Raw genomic sequence first — 17466 nt, 5'->3', positions numbered from 1 at the left:
TTTTTTTCTTCCAATAGTAAAGATTGTATATTACTCGTACATATATAAATTGTACTACACATATAAATGGCCAATTATTGTAGTATGAAAGAAAAAAACTGAAGTAAAATTGTATATGCACTTCTTTTAAAGGATTTTATATGTTCGGGATGTTAGGACATTTCAAATAGGGAATTTCTACAAAATTAATTTTTATCGAAATTTTTATCAAATGAAACTAAATTACTGAAAGTATGGACAACAATATTAATTAAAACGAGAAAAAATAGAGTTGACTGTGTTAACTCTGTGATACCCATACGAATTTGTTATACTATGTGGGTATAAATATGCCATAGCTGACTATGGAACAGACTATGACTTTAAGTTGCCATATTACCATATTAATTTATGCAAAATTTCAGTACTGTGTTTTCAATATTTTCTATGTGAAACGAGTCAAGAAATTTCAATGGTTCTTATTACACATAACAGCACTGAGAATATCTTTGTTTTCACGAAATTTCTCTAATATAATTCCAATAAATTCTGAGATAATGCCAAATAACTTTAAGAGTTGTATAGCTGGTATCAGAAAGAGCCAAGTAATTTCAACGACATTTATCAAACACATTGGCCCATTGGAAATTTCCATATCACTTTTGAAGTTGTATGGCAGCTACTCGAACCAGTGCCCTATGATCATGTCCAATTTAAATAGAGTTCTGGCAATTACTACAACAAATCATTTGTAAAAATTTGATGAACTTAGCTCAATTAGTTTTTGAGTTATCGCTGGGACGGACAGACAAAGCTAAATCAAATCAGAATTCGATGCTGATCAAAAACATACACTTAAGTCTATATCTCAGACCCATATTTCTTAGCGTTAAAAACGGTAAGGCAAATTTATTATACCCTTCGAACATACGATTGTACGGGTATAATGAAATGCATTTGAACTAAAATTTGAACAATACTGCAGACTAAATTTTGAAGATTTGAAAAAATAATGTTGAATTTAGATGATTTTTATAGTGTAAATAATTTTAAATACAAGATGTCACTACCGCTAGTATATTGCCATGTATACTGTTTAAAAACTTGAACATAATAATGCATAATAACATGAAAAATACTCTGAAGCTTGTTAAGATTTACATTTCGTCTTGATGAGCCCACTTAAAAAGTACTTTAACAATAATAAACAAGAATTTACAGTAATTTCAATTTGTTCCCAATATTTCATTATTATACGGGGTTTTTTATCATATCAAAAATATTTTTTTAAAAATCGTCTTTTATTTAATCGCTCTGCGACAAAAATTCACAAAAAAATATCTTTAAATCTTTAAAAAAAATTGCTGCATCGAGTAAGATTTTATGAAAAATTGTTAATTTTTGTTGTCTTTTTTTTTACGAGTTCAAACAGAAAGAAACAGAAAGCAAGAAAACATTAAGATACTTATACAAATAACATAAAGAGAAGAAATTACTCTTTTTATTTATTCTCATTGCATACGCTTAGGAGTATTTAGTAAAACAAAAAAAATGGAAATCAATTATATTGTGTACTCATAACGTTAAACACATTGTTAGTGAAATTAATTTGGCGAAACCCAACATATTTTTACCCACGGCATCATATCACGTTTTCGGTGGAACCGCACTTAATTTTATATAGTAGGCATTGGTAAATAAATTATTTTTAACGAGACAGACCGACAGTCGGTCTGTGTGTATACGCATTTATATCATGTTCAACTGAACCGATTTCGATCATCTTTTGGGATATGTTAGACTTCGGTAGGCGGACCATTTTATGAGCCTTTTTATTACATCTCAGGAACTAATTGACGGAATTACTTAAAATTTTATATTTCAAGAGATTTAACTTTCAAGAAATTTAACTTTCAAGTCAGTTAACTTTGTAGATTTTGAGTATGGAGCGGGGTGTTAGCAGCTATATTTATTTGAGTGCAGTTATTTCAACAATACTTGATAAAACATTACGATATTCGTTAAAATATAGTAACTACTTTGTTATAGTTAACAAAAAGGAACAAACCATAATGGAAATATCGCACAAACGTTTAAGGTCTCAAAGAATACCTTAGAAAATAAAATATTTTTATTTTAGAACAATTATAATCAAAATATTATCATAAACATATTGAGAAAACAAATAAATTTTCGTGAATATTTTAAGAAAAATTTAAAAATAAAAAATTCAAGGTGATTTTTAATATGCGTGATAACGATTTTATGAAAAAAAAAACACGACATTAAAATTTATTATACATTAAAATAATGGTAAAAAAGTATAAAGTACATGCAATACACAAGATTCTCAATAAATATAAATTCCCTTTATGTTTGTATATAATAAATCAATTTTTAAATTTTTGTTTAGCGTTTTAAATTTATTTTAGATAAAATATTTTTTAAATGGTTGTAAAATATTTTATTTTAAATTATAAAAATTTTGGTACTTGAACAATATGCACAATATATATACATCCGAATAATCAGTGGAGACAATAAAGCTTACTCACTAAGCATACAATAAAACTTATAGTTGGCCAGTGCAACTCATTATTTAATATTTAGGGTTACAAGGTAAAATTACAAATATGCAACTATATTTCCAATTAATCTTCAAACAATTTTTCTAAATTCTTACAATTTTCATGAAAAAATTACATTTGAATTGCAGTAATGCCTGCAAATTCCACAATTATGATATTTATACGGTTACAGTACTCATGTTAACTGAATTCTATAGCAAAATAATATTACTGATATTCTATGATTTAGAGTATTGAAATTATTTGTATACTGCGATTATTTTTCATCATAAGAATACATGAATTTCGTATTATATTTAATTTTCTCTCTTCACACCTTCAAATTTCTATAACACAGATTAAATTATTAGGGCTGAACACCCATATTGTCCATATACCTTTAAAATATTTTTTTACATTTAATAATAAATTATATTAACAAGAATGTATATTAAGAGCTATACAAAAAGCAAAAAAAGTAAAAATTTTATAAAAAACTTGAAAAATTAATTTATAATTTTACATAAAAATTATATAAAATCTTATTTCGACACTTATAATTTAATTTAAATTAATTATTATTTATATCTTGATTAACATTAACTGAAAAAAAAAAGAAATATTTTAATTAATTAAAAATTATTCAATTGACTTTATACTTTTTGTGTTTTTTTATTCATTTTAAAAATTTTTTAACACTTACTTTATATAGCAAAGAAGAAGAAATAAGAAAAAAATCATTTAATACTTTTGAAAAAAGGAACCCTTCCCTCATTTATTTTTATAGTTAATTAAACTCTTATATAATATTATATTAAAAATTTTAGACAAAAACCATCACAAATACCCCCTTAATAATTTAATTTTTTTTTTTTGTAATTTATTTGCCCTCTCTACCGTATAATTTTTAATAATATAATTTACTTAAAAATAATTTTTCTTTTTTCGAAGAAAACAGCAAATATAGTGTTGGCAAATGCGTGTATTACATAAAAAATTTGACATATAAATTGTTATACAATTTAAAACGTCAATTGTTTGACATAATAAAACAGGCTTTTTTGTCAAAGTTATAATTTTGATATTTGATTAAAATTTTAAAATTGTGTGTAAATTTTATATTCCTTACATTTTATTATGAATATTTTGAAGTTTTCTTAATGCACATACATATTTAAAAATTTAAGGTTAAAATCGATGACACAACGAAATCACTTTCAACATTTCAACTATTTAAATGCACACACTTTTAACTGAATTTTCAATTTATAATCTTATTTGAATATGTATTAAAAATTGAAAATTCTTTTCGAAATTTTCTAAAATTTTTACAAACTCTAAAAATATTCTTCTATAGCAACCTATGTATTTACAATAAGTACATATCTGTCTATATATAAGTATAAATTTAATATTTTTTAAACAGAATCAGTTAATTACTTTAAAAGGTTTTAAAAAATCAAATAAAGAGTCAAGTAATGAGTCAGGACATCATTTGTAATGAAGCAGATGTAATCCAGTATTTTTGTTTTATTATAATTTACTTTCTATTATCCGGATATTACAATATATCTGAATATTTTTAAAGTGTTATATATAATATAGTGATTCTCAATATATATATATGTATATATATATACATAAATATACACATTTTTTACATGTATGTATGTATAGTTATAATTCCAAATGGTTTTTTTTGAAGGAATATAAGATCATTTTGTCGTAAATCAAAAAGGCAAATGGCCAATTTTTACTTTAAGGTGGAGAATGGGAGTAGAAAAACGAAAAAAAAATTAATAATGTATATAAGAATAAAGAGAAATTTTATATATATATATTATATATACATGTATTGTTTAATTTGTATATATATATACAAGTGAATATAATGAGTATTTGATTGGTAAATGTGCATTAATAATATTGTAATTCTATATAAAGTAACAACAAATGAACAAATTCAAATTTATGCAAATAATTTTGGAATTTAAAGTAAATAATATCATATACATAGATTATTTTCTATAGATATATATTTATGTATGAACATATAACAACATTGGTGACATTTGTAATATAAACGGTAATTGTAATTCTTTATTATACAGTTTAAATTACCACAGTGAACTGAAATCTTGTAAAAACATTCAGAAATTATTACAAAGTAAGTATAATTCCAATAAATATAAAATTTTAATGATTTACTTGAAAATTTTCAGAGTAAATTGAGTATTTTTTACATTAAACACATGGATACTACAGTAAGGAATAAACAGTTATTTGAATTGAGAAATTATTACACAAGTTTTTTCTTTACAAATCAATCTTTTTTTTTGTTTTTTATTAAATTATTTAAAATTTTTAGTTTTCAAAGGTGTATAATTTAACATTATTCAATTAATATTCGAAATAGTGACGAGTAGACTCAAAAATAAAAAAAATTATTAAAATTAATTTGATTTAAATAGGCTTTAATAGAATTAACGAAATCCTCCCCAAATTTAATTATATGTTGACATGAATATTTAGAGAATTGTATATAGTTCCTTACGATTTTGCTAATACTTTTATTCATCGCATGGTTCCTTAATAATTATAGGTATATATGTATCTTATCTTATTTTCAGTAATGCAGAGAGCCTACTCATTTTAAACTATGATTACATTTTGTTATTTTTGATCAAAACTACATGAATGTTGATGAACGATGTATATGTATGTGCTCTTTAAATGATATTGATAAAATAAAATCCCAATTTCATTTAATTCATGCAGGTTACATTTTTTCTTTAGAACTACTTAATATATAATTGCACTGTAGATTGAATTTATTCAAAATTCGAATAAATTTTAAGTTGGGAGACATTGGGCTGTTTTAAGTTATCACAATATTATTCTTCCTTCTTATACATATACATACATATATATGTATATACATCTGCATAATATTTGGTCTCTTTCTCGTTTCCTTCTCCGGTTCATTTCAATTCAATTATGAAAACATACTGATGTAAAATAAAAAATTAAAAAAAAAAACAAGAAGAATCAACAAAGTTTGAAGGAGAAAATTTATGGAAATAAATATGTAAATGAGTCAAATGTGTATTCATCCATCATTTTTTAAAATAAGTTTTTTAAAAATAATTTCTGCATAAATTGATTTGTTTGTCATTTTATTTATGCATTTTGTTTTTAAAATCATTTTTGTTTTTCCGCGAAATAATTTTTTTTTTCATTTGGTTTTTCTTCTGGTATGACAGTAAAAATTGAATTTTTTTTTTATTTTAAATATAAAATTTTTCCAATTCTTTTTTGTATAAATAAAAACAATTAAAAATTAAAGCTAATCGAAATTAAAAATCGAAATTTATTTTTATCTATAATCTATACATACATGCATACATATTCGATTTTTCTCAAACGTTTCAAACAATAAGACTAAAATTATTTTTTTCCATATTTTTCTTTAAAATCAATGGTGTGTTCCATTGTAGAAATTCAAAATTTTGTATTTTTTAAATTATATTATATTTTAGAGATACTAAATAAATATTTGTGATTACGATTTTAATTTTATTATAACAATAGATTTGTTTCATAAAATTACAAAAACAAAATATAATAATAACCCAGCATAAAATACTAAAGTATATAGAATCGAAAAGGGCCACACATCATGCAAATAAGATTATATTTGCAACTAAATATGTATACCTATATGTGGGTACCTAGAAAGAAATATACATAATATCATACTTGTAAAATAATTTTTGAAATGAATGATTGCCATTCTATTTTATATTTATCATAGACATAATTTTATAGAGAAATTATCTCTAATATTTCCTCATTTAGTAAAATTTAAGGTAAAGTACATAGTAAATCAGAATTTCCTATTTTAATTTATTCCAGTAATTTCCAGATAGGTTATGTATTACAATATTATATGTTGATCTTATTTTTAATTAAATTAAATTAAATTATATTTTTAAAAAGCGTAAAGCTAACAGTGTTTTCTTGAATATTAACAAAAATTACGGTAAATTTACAGTTACATGTTCTTATATTCAAGTAAATTTTATAAAAATTCCTATTTGGAAAAAATGCAGGATGAAATGTTTTTCAAGTAAGTTCTTGTAAAAATATTCTAAGAGTTTAAAAATTATATGAAATTATTAAAAATTTTCTATTCTTCAAAACATTAACTATCAGGTTATATTATTTGATCTGGTAGCAGCGCTTCAGGGGTAGTTCAGGTGTAGTATACAAATCGTACAATCCCCATAATAATTTTTTCTTTTGATTTTCAATAATTTCTCAAAATGGAGTCAAAACTTTAAAAACCCTGATATTCCACAATTAAAAAAAAAATTATTTTTTAAGCAAATTGATTTTTTTTTTTAATTTTTATATTATACTCAGGCACATTACATATCACATGACTTAATCTGATTAAAGTGGAAAAATGATTAAAGCTTCTCTATACTAAATGGTTACATATAGACAGTAACCTTCTTTATCAATATCACGCGGATGCATAAAATTATATTAATTTTTATAAAATATTAAAAAAAATATTTTTAAAAACAATTATTTCTTTAGCTACGATTTTCAATACATACATGCATATGTTCATATGCATATAAATGTTTCTTTTATTCATAGAATATACATATAGATATAATTGTTAAGATATGAAAAGCAATAGTCATATAAGCCAGTTATGGTGTTTAAGTATAAATCCTTTTTTTTAACATTTATATAAATATGAAATTTAACAGAAATTAAATTAAAAGTATTTGCACTCATTCATATGTATGTATGTATGTATAATTTTGAAAGAAAAGTCTTTGTGCCCTTTCCATGGAATTGTAAGTGAGAAAGAATAAAGCATCCAGAATTCGACTACAAATTTTTAAACAACTATTTATACAATTACTTAGTATAGCTAATAATTATAGAAATTCTGTTACTATAAAAACCTACATACATAATGTATAAGAAAAAAATTCCAATAATCAAAAAAAAAAATTTTTAATTCATGTTTATCTTCGCCTTATATAACGAATAAAATGGTCCACTTATTTAAAATTATGTACGTAGGTTATTTTAAATTTACATACATATGCATATACCTATTTAAGAATTTCAATTACAATACATATTTGTAATGAGAACTACCTATATGTTTTATATTCGAAATTATAATAATTGTTCGTACCTATATACATAATGTATGTATGTTGAAGTATAAAGTGCTTACCTTAAAATAACAGAATTGGAAAAATGAATAATATCAAATTATTTTTATTATATTTAAGTTTTGTTCATTATTTTTATTATACCTATTTGTACTGAGTGTTCAATATTATATTAATATTCACGGGACACTATATAAGGAATATAATCTTTATCCTTGACTATAGAATAACATGGCCTTAAAATCTGACCGTTTTAAAAATATTTTCTTAACTTTTACTCTTATACTTACAAATATGTATGTACATATTATGTGTATACCCCAAAAATATTGTTTCTTGCAATGCAAATTACTCGACTTTCGATAGTATGTCATTTATAAATGGATTTGCTCCTTAAACTCTTGACTTTCAAAGCATGAAACTGTAGCAAAGAATCATTAAAGAAAAGCAAATTAAAACCAGCTCAAGTGCACTTCTAGGCTTTCAGATGCTACACAATTTTTTCCATACACTACACGGAATTTTGTTTATTGTTTTGTTAATCATTCCATTTTACAATTTGTTTTTTATCGGAAATACAAAGAAAAATAAGTGTAATGTAAAATATTAAACATATGTACAAGGAAGTTAAAAAAATTACAATAAATTTATTTATCTCCAAATCGTTTTTATAATGAGTAACAATAAATTTACGATTTTTCTTTTTCCTTTTCAGAAATTATTATAAATACTTATGTACATACATACATATATGCATTACCATATCAAAAGATCAACTTGGAAAAAATTACTTTATGTCAGGCATTTTATTTAACTTTTCCTATTTTAATTACAGATTAATTAAAATTTAAATTTGTTTTACATACATACATAAGTAATTGGCAGATAATAAATTTTGTACATTAAAAATTTTTACTTCTTGAACAGATTATATACGCTCAATAAGACTTTTATCAGACCCTAAAGATTTTAATACGCTCAATAAAAAATGTATATAATAAATAGGATTAAATTCGTACATACCTATTCATATCTTAACACAATAATGATTTTATATGCATAAATTTACCTTATTTTTCAGAAAATATAATCCTTTTTATTTCAGTAAAACAGGAACTTTTTATTTCATAATTAAATTCCCACGAAACCTCACGAACGTAAGCCTAAACATGCGTTGTTTTCACGGTCAACTATAAGATAAGAATATGTTAAAGCACATTGTTATCCAATAGATAATTTTTCATGATATTATTTGACTTCATGCAAACCAAGCTAAAATGTATTTCAGTTTAAAGGGTAAAATAGTTTTCTCTTTTTTGACCCATAAATTGTTAAAATAAAATGCGTTTCCTTACAAACCTTGGTTCCTTGGTTTTATTCAATTTTTTTTTTTTATTATCGATTATCGAATAATGCGAGTGATTGTAATCGAGATAAAGAATTTTAATTTTTATTGGAAATAAACAGGATATTTTGTAATAAAAACAAATTTGTCTAAAATCAAAATGTAATGACTGATTGATAAAATGTTTAAATGACCAAGCATATGAATGTGCAGTCATAATATACCGTCATTGATAGCATTAGGTATTTATTAGGTATTTAAGCACAACTTATTTACAAAAAACAAAGATTCTTTAACAACTAAAAATTATATTTTACAAACCAAAATCAACCCAAAGAGAATTACAGTCATATCTAGAATTGTTTTAAAAATTTAAATAAATTCCTGAATTTGTAATTTTGCATACTTGTCATTGGTAATTTGGCATGTACATACGTAAACAAAGAAAAAAAATATTTGGTATTTTTTAATAATTTCTGAACCTGCTATGGCAAAATTGAAAATTTTATGTTTCCCTCCTAATATGCACATTAAAGTTATTAAATCATATTCCGTTTCCAAAAATGAAAGTTATCTATTCTAAAAGAATTTTAAATTGCGATTTATTTTAAGTTAAAATTTCATTTCTCAAATTTTTTTTAAATGTTAATGATCATCAGCAAAAAAAAAAGTAAAAGTTAATAAGATTCATTATTTACATTGAATTTTCATAAAATACAAGGTCTTATTTCAATGAGGTGTGAAACAAAATTACATATGTAAAAACTATTAATTTTAAAACTTTGTACAAAAAATTATATCCATCTACTCTTCACAAAATAATATAACAATTTTGTTAATCTGCTTACATCAAACGAGTTAATATGATTGTTATTAATTCAAATTCCAGATGTTTCTTTTACTATTTCCAGATGTTTCAACAATAAATTCTTTTCGACTTTCATAGCGTCGCAAACTAAGAACTTAAAAAAATAACTATAAAAAGTTGCACGTAGTTAAATTTTTATTCGATCAATCAGTGGCTCTTTAATTCTTCTCTTTTTCGCTGCAGCTGACATTTTTGATAAATTACATCATTATGATCGGTAGACCATGCAACATACATATATAAACTGAGCATTATTGACAAAAGAAGACGATCCACCGTCATTAAATTTGTAAACCAAAGCACAATTAAAAATCCAATAAAAGACGGATGTCTGATATGTCCTAAAATTAAACAAATCTAAAATATATCTATGTCTTAACTCATATCAAAATTTTTGAAATAAGTTAAATAGGTATGTTTAAAAAAACTTACCATACAAGTGTCTCAACTCAAAAGATTTATAAGCCATTGGAGGAGCATAGTCTTTAATATCGTAGTACACCTGCACATATAAAAAAATAATCCTTTAAAATAAAGTTAAATTACAACAATCGACTTACGTGTTTAAGCCCCATAATTTCTGGCAGATCCATAATTAAACTTCCTCCATAAATAACAATCCATGCGAAAACGTGAACAAGAACAAACATCCACCACAGGGAAGGATTGTCTGCTACATTTATTTGCCACAAAACAATGGTCGGAGCAGAAAGCCAGTTTTCAATTAAATACTAGAAACAATAATTGAATTAAAATTTTTTGGAACCTGCTTTTGAAATTAATTACATACATATAAACATAACGATGATGTCAGACAGTAAACACTTCTCTCTATTAATCCAAGTCCAGTTTTCTCAAAAATAGCTATGATTAAATTTGATTTCATTAAGCTATGTTGAAGTATGAACAAAATTACATATAATGCATCAAAAACTAATGCCACAAAGGCTGTTTCCAAACGCGATTGATTATCTAGGATATTCAGAATCCATGTATACTTTATTGAAGTAGCTCCGGGATTTGACAAAAATAGCATTAATTTCCCAACAACATAAAAAGTGTACACAAAAACTAATGATGAAAGTATTAGGCACACACTTTGTTTTATTTTAACCATATTTCAGGAATATATAATGTATATGTAATCTTTTAAATGAAATCCTAGTGAGTATTTATATACTATTACTATATTTATTGTTTATATATATTATCTATATATGTGACTATGTATTTACTATTATTTTTAAATTTATTGACATTAAAATTATATAAAATCTTTGAAATAATATTATGAGGTAAAATATGTCATTTACTATTTTGACTGCTGTCTGATTTGAAATAAAAATATCTCATGCTACGAAAACAACAAAAAAAAAAACATTTTATAGTAAAAGGAGAATGAGTTGCGTTTATATCAGTGCTACTTTTACAATATTAACCAGACCCTAATTTGACATTATTGTAATCAAGGTACATAATATAAATAAACATATAAATATTTTTACATAAATCTTACTTTTTGACAATTTATTAAAAAATTTTACAATTTTTCTAAAAAATATTTAGAATTTATACTATTTTCTCAAATTGTAATTAAAATTATTTTAATAACGTGTTTCAACATAATATTTGAGCTGAACGTCAAACAACATATTGATAGTATCCTTATATACGTCTTGGCGATTCACAATAACGGTTGCTAGAAGTTTTTACCAGCTTCTACAATATTCCTTATTGCAGGTCTCTTCACGAGACCGTATTAGATTTCTAATCTAAGATATTTAATTTGTTAAATATTTGTAAGATTAGTGATTTTTATTCATCAAAAATTTTTTCTTTAATTTTTGACAAGTCTTATTAATTTTAATATACACTTTGATGTTGTCATAAAATAGCACTGTAAAATTTTCATCCGTTATTTTAAAATTCTCTATGATGCTTATTATTTATTGTTTCGTCAAATATTAAAAAACAACTCAGTTTCGTCGTGACATTTATGTACCACCACAAAAACATAACATTATATAAACGCACTCTATTACACCGATTGTGAACATTAGAAGCTCATTTAATTTAATTACAATAACAGATCATTGGTTAGTTTAATTTGTGTGAACATTTGAAATTTCAATGAAAATTTATAAAGTGCAATATTTTGTTGCTCTACTGTCGCTCTTTTATGTAAATTTTATGGAAAATGGCAGTTCTGTCGTGACAACGACTACAGTGACAATTTATCAAAATTTTTTGAGTCATGTCTGCTTGAAGTTATTTTTATAACAATAATTTTATAAATTTTGTAACAAAGCTCAGTTTTAATAAAGTGTATTTAAGTTATTTTCTTTTTTAAAACAATTTGAACTCTTAATACTCCAAGCATAAAGTAAAAAATATGTTTTTTGATTTGTTAAAAAAAATTATAATTATATGAAAAATTGCAAACACGTCATTTACATTTTATTTTTTGTTACAAATTTGCTAAAACTTAAAATCATCTGCTTTTGTTTTAATTTTTCATAATTTTTAAACGCATTAAACTGCATATAATTTAAATATTGTATTATAATTTTCCTGAATAAAATAAAATTTGATAAGCCTGCTTTCCTCCCACAAATTTTATATATGTATAACAAGTTCTTTTCTAATTTGTGTTCTCATAAAAACTATTGACTATTCAGATGGTTTATAACAAATTATGGAGAAGTTTCCATTGAAAAGTGGTGGAAGTGTATATGGTCAAGCTTATCAATCCGTTTTTAAAAAGGTAAAGTAAAATAGCTAGAGATATGTATGTACCTATATTACTGATTACTGAAGTTTGTCAAATTAGCACAGGAAGAAATTAGTAAGAAAAATTATCACTTTCGGACGAAAGAATTTTTAAAGTGTAAATGGTTAATGCTTGAAAATATTTTTAATTAAGAAAATCTAATATGTATAAGTGCTGAATTAAAATTTTTTTTCTATAATTTATTAGGTACTAGGTAAAAGTTGTATCTAACTTAAATTCGAAACTTAGTACTTTGCAGTACTTTATATATCACTTTGAAAAAGCTATTTTTCTAATATCAGCCATTCATCTAACAATATTGTATACAATTAGAATATGTAATTGCTTTTCTATTAAAAAATATTTCAATAATTTAATGTATGGTGCACGCAAGGTTTCACAATATCAATATCTAAAATTCTTTAAAATATGTTATAATAAAATTTGTTAGTAGTATAAGCTGTGACATAATAAGTTTTTGATTTTATGTTGTATTGAAAATAGACTAATGGTCATCATCCTCCCCTTACAACTACAACAGCTTTAACTAATAAAGATGATGAAGAAATGATTGACATAACACCTCGAACAAGTCCAAACGATCCACTTCGAACGTCACCATTAGGAGGTATTTCTAACCCAAATTATTCCGCAGGAAGAGACACTTCACAATCAGAAAATATGGAAAGGCCACCACAACCAACTCATAGTGCATTTGGCAGAGAATTCAATGATATGGAAAGTTCGTAAATTTATTTATTTATTTTCTTTTTAATTTTACTGAACATAAATATAAATTGTTTTAGGCTCGATTTCATTTTATGGATCGCATGAGCCTACAGAAGATATACCAGGTATTGGTCAATACGACGATTTTCACACAATAGACTGGCAGCGTGATATTGCGAGAGATCGAATGCGACATAGATATATAGTTAAAAAGAGACAAGATTCGTTATGGGATTTAATTCGAGTAAGATTAATTAAATTAAATTGTTTAATTCATGTTCATATTACTATTTCTAACTTTTAGGGAGCACATGATGCATGGTCAGGATGGTTATGCGTTTTATTAGTAGGTTTAGTATCAGGTATGGCGGCCGGTATAATTGATATCGGTGCGAGTTGGATGTCAGATTTAAAACATGGAATTTGTCCTCAAGCTTTTTGGTTTAATAGAGAACAATGTTGTTGGACAAAAAAACCTAGTGTTTTTTCCGACGCCAATTGCACCAGCGTAAGTCAATATTAAAATAATTTTAAAATTCTTTTCGATGATGTCACTTATTTTATTTTCAGTGGAAAACTTGGCCCGAAATATTTGGATCTGCAAAAGACGGAGTTGGCCCATATATTTTGGCATATTTTTTATATATTGTTTGGGCACTTTTATTTGCTTCACTCAGTGCGTCTCTAGTACGACAATTTGCACCTTATGCATGTGGTTCAGGTATTCCAGAGATAAAAACCATTCTATCTGGTTTTATTATTCGTGGTTATTTGGGAAAGTGGACGTTATTAATAAAATCTGTTGGTCTGATGTTGTCTGTGTCAGCAGGGCTGACGTTAGGAAAGGAGGGACCAATGGTACATATAGCAAGTTGCATTGGAAATATATTTTCACATTTATTCCCGAAATATGGTCGAAATGAGGCAAAAAAAAGAGAAATTTTATCTGCAGCTGCCGCTGCCGGGGTATCAGTAGCTTTTGGTGCACCAATTGGTGGAGTGTTGTTTAGTTTAGAAGAAGTTTCATACTACTTTCCATTAAAAACTTTGTGGAGATCTTTCTTTTGTGCTTTAATTGCAGCATTCATTTTGAGATCAATAAAACCGTTTGGTGATGAACATTCGGTTTTATTTTTTGTTGAATCTAATATACATTGGAACTACTTTGAGTTTATCCCTTTTGTTTTCCTTGGTATTATGGGAGTAAGTTTACATTTATTTTAAATGACAAAAGTTATTCTAATCTAATATTTCAGGGCGTAATCGGAACCGTATTTATTAAGGCAAATTTATGGTGGTGTAAATATAGAAAATTTAGTAAATTAGGTCAATATCCAGTTATTGAAGTTTTAGTTGTAACTCTCATTACGGCAATTATTTGTTACCCCAATCCTTTCACAAGAATGAATATGAATGAATTAATTTACATGCTCTTCAACAAATGTGCAGAAATGGATCCAAATCCGTTATGGTAAACTCGTTGTTATTAATTTTGTTTTTACTGTAATGTTAAACACCAAAATAAATTTTTTTAGTGATTATACAAAAAAAAATATTACCGATGGCTTAAACTCTTCTATTCAAGTGCAAGTGCCAGGCACTGGAGTTTATCGTGCAATTTGGCTACTTATATTTAGTTTCTTCATTAAATTTGCACTTACAGTATTCACGTTTGGCATGAAAGTTCCATGTGGACTTTTTATTCCATCATTACTTTTAGGAGCAATAATGGGCAGAATTGTTGGTATCGCAGTAGAGCAATTAACATATAATTATCCACGAATAATATTTTTATCTGGGGAATGTCTGGCTGACTCTAATAATGTCATAACACCAGGCCTTTATGCTGTTGTGGGAGCAGCTGCAGTTCTAGGGGGCGTAACAAGAATGACAGTATCTTTAGTTGTTATTATGTTCGAGCTAACAGGAGGCGTGGGATATATTGTACCACTAATGGCAGCTGCAATGGCATCAAAATGGGTTGGAGATGCTCTGGGAAGAAAGGTTAAATTTTAAAAAATAATCAATTCAAATTTTATTCGAATAAATTAAATTTCAGGGTATTTACGATGCACATATAAGTCTTAATGGATATCCGTTTTTAGACAGCAAAGATGAATTCGCTCATACAACGTTAGCTGCCGATGTCATGCAACCAAAGTATAAAATTATATTGTTAATTCATATATGTTATAACCGATATTAAATTTTATTAAGGAGGAATGAGACTTTGTCTGTTATAACACAGGATTCTATGACAGTAGATGATGTTGAATCATTGCTTAAAGAGACTGAACATAATGGTTATCCAGTAGTCGTCTCTAGAGAAAATCAATACCTAGTTGGATTTGTGTTAAGAAGAGATTTGAATTTAGCAATTGGTAACTAAAAACGTTAAAAATTAATAGAGAAAAATAATAATAATTTATTATTTTAAGAAAATGATAAACGTTTAATCGATGGAATTGGTGGTCAATCGATAGTGTTATTTACTTCAGCTTCTCCTATTCAAAATTTAGGGCCACCTCCACTTAAACTAAAGAAAATCTTAGATATGGCTCCTATAACTGTAACAGATCAAACTCCAATGGAAACTGTTGTTGATATGTTTAGAAAATTAGGACTCCGTCAAACTTTAGTTACTCATAACGGGTGAGAATTTTAAATTTTTTTAAAGAAAATATTATTCGTTTTCACAAAATTTTAAATCAAATGCAAATTTGGTATCTTTATTATAAAAAAAAAAATTTAAAATGAAAATGAAACCTTTCTTTTTAGTCGTTTACTTGGAGTTATAACGAAAAAAGATGTGCTTAGACACGTAAAGCAAATGGATAATGAAGATCCTAATACAGTTTTATTCAATTAAGTAATAGATATAAACACATAAAAATATAAAGCTAATGATATACTATAATATAAAAAAAATTAATATATATATGTATACATAAATCAGTTGTATTATGTTTTTTATTTTTGAAATTTATTCAAAACTTAAATGTTAATTTATTTGATTAAGAAAAATTTACAATAATTTTTCAGGATATGTTTTTCAATATCAAACTTAAAAAACACTATATTTTTGTGCAATTTATATTAGAAATAATCCGTAATAAAGATTTTTCAAAAAGGATCACGCTTTTGAAAAGAATATTTGTCTTATATTCGGAAAATTAAAAATTTAGCATGATTAAATTGTGCTAAACTTTGAGAAATACTTAAGCATATTTCGCTACAAATACAGAATCTTAATAAAATTATATTAAAGATGTACAACAATCGGAATCTTAAAATATTTCATATTTCAAAAAAAAAAAATACATATATGCATATTCGCACCAATAATAGAAAAATTACATTTTTTCAATTAAAATCTCCATTCAATTACCTTTCTATATACATACATATAGTCTTAGTAAATAAAATAACTAGATAGAGAAATAAATATGTAATTTATTATTTGAACAAAATAAAGAATTTATATTCAATATCTAAGTCCCATTTAGGATATAGAGAAATACACAATTATATAAAAGATTTCTTGTTTATAAAATATTTCTCCGTATTTCATGATTTCAATTCAATAAAACTCTTTAAAACAGTGATCAAGTTATTTTGTCTCTATCTAAATTATTGGAAAAATAATTAAAATTAAATTATAACTTTATTTTATTTTTACCACATTAGTATATAATTATATTAAAACATATTTTGTAATTTATAAAAATCATTGTAAATAAACAATTAAAATGATCTAATTATAAAGATATTCATATATTAAAATAAATATATAAATATAATTTATACATAAAGCTGTTCTAACATTGTAATTTATTTTTTTTTACCCTTGATTCCATACACTAATATATTATTACTAAAGATATAAATTAAATATTTAGAAAAAATATTACTTTAAAAACGTATAACAAAACTCAGAGCGACTGAGGCTAGAATTAAATTTTAATGATATATTTGCATGCACCCTCCTTATTTCGAATTTTCGT

The 17466-nt window shown here is 24.9% G+C and overlaps 2 protein-coding genes across 4 annotated transcripts; one reads left to right on the top strand and one right to left on the bottom strand.

Annotated features, from left to right (window-relative positions):
- Positions 1-9525: 9525 nt before the first annotated feature.
- LOC129612874 (nurim homolog) lies at positions 9526-11279 on the bottom strand. Its single transcript, XM_055526680.1, has 4 exons — positions 10754-11279; positions 10524-10694; positions 10396-10465; positions 9526-10304 (listed from the first exon to the last, which is right to left on the bottom strand). Exons 1-4 carry the CDS (start codon positions 11078-11080, stop codon positions 10111-10113), a joined length of 762 nt encoding a protein of 253 aa, XP_055382655.1. The 5' UTR covers positions 11081-11279; the 3' UTR covers positions 9526-10110.
- A 913-nt stretch (positions 11280-12192) lies between these two features.
- LOC129612788 (H(+)/Cl(-) exchange transporter 5) lies at positions 12193-16982 on the top strand. 3 transcript variants are annotated; one of them, XM_055526560.1, is made up of 12 exons: positions 12193-12346; positions 12642-12727; positions 13238-13475; positions 13540-13706; positions 13767-13970; positions 14033-14665; positions 14719-14933; positions 14998-15466; positions 15522-15622; positions 15683-15843; positions 15901-16114; positions 16241-16982. In XM_055526560.1, the coding sequence occupies exons 2-12, from the start codon at positions 12659-12661 to the stop codon at positions 16329-16331; spliced, it is 2562 nt and encodes an 853-aa protein (XP_055382535.1). In that variant the 5' UTR covers positions 12193-12346; positions 12642-12658; the 3' UTR covers positions 16332-16982. The 3 variants fall into 3 exon arrangements, with proteins under 3 accessions (XP_055382535.1, XP_055382534.1, XP_055382536.1); XM_055526559.1 differs by having other exon boundaries at positions 12194-12346; positions 15680-15843; positions 16241-16981; XM_055526561.1 differs by lacking the exon at positions 12642-12727 and having other exon boundaries at positions 12195-12346; positions 15680-15843; positions 16241-16981.
- Positions 16983-17466: the final 484 nt, after the last annotated feature.

Source organism: Condylostylus longicornis, unplaced genomic scaffold (assembly GCF_029603195.1).
Source record: "Condylostylus longicornis isolate FDR11 unplaced genomic scaffold, ASM2960319v2 ptg000077l, whole genome shotgun sequence".
In the NCBI taxonomy this organism is placed as follows: domain Eukaryota; kingdom Metazoa; phylum Arthropoda; class Insecta; order Diptera; family Dolichopodidae; genus Condylostylus; species Condylostylus longicornis.
This window is presented reverse-complemented; position numbering and strand designations above follow the sequence as displayed.

What these genes read in the sequence shown, in the direction of transcription:
- LOC129612874 (XM_055526680.1), bottom strand. Translation starts at nt 11,080, where the DNA reads ATGGTTAAAATAAAACAAAGTGTGTGCCTAATACTTTCATCATTAGTT. An exon ending in CATCATCGTTATGTTTATAT is followed by an intron (nt 10,695 to 10,753) that starts GTATGTAATTAA and finishes TATTGTTTCTAG; the next exon opens with TATTTAATTGAAAACTGGCT. An exon ending in TGAGTTGAGACACTTGTATG is followed by an intron (nt 10,305 to 10,395) that starts GTAAGTTTTTTT and finishes GTTTAATTTTAG; the next exon opens with GACATATCAGACATCCGTCT.
- LOC129612788 (XM_055526559.1), top strand. Translation starts at nt 12,659, where the DNA reads ATGGAGAAGTTTCCATTGAAAAGTGGTGGAAGTGTATATGGTCAAGCT. An exon ending in ATCAATCCGTTTTTAAAAAG is followed by an intron (nt 12,728 to 13,237) that starts GTAAAGTAAAAT and finishes TATTGAAAATAG; the next exon opens with ACTAATGGTCATCATCCTCC. An exon ending in GAGATGCTCTGGGAAGAAAG is followed by an intron (nt 15,467 to 15,521) that starts GTTAAATTTTAA and finishes ATTAAATTTCAG; the next exon opens with GGTATTTACGATGCACATAT.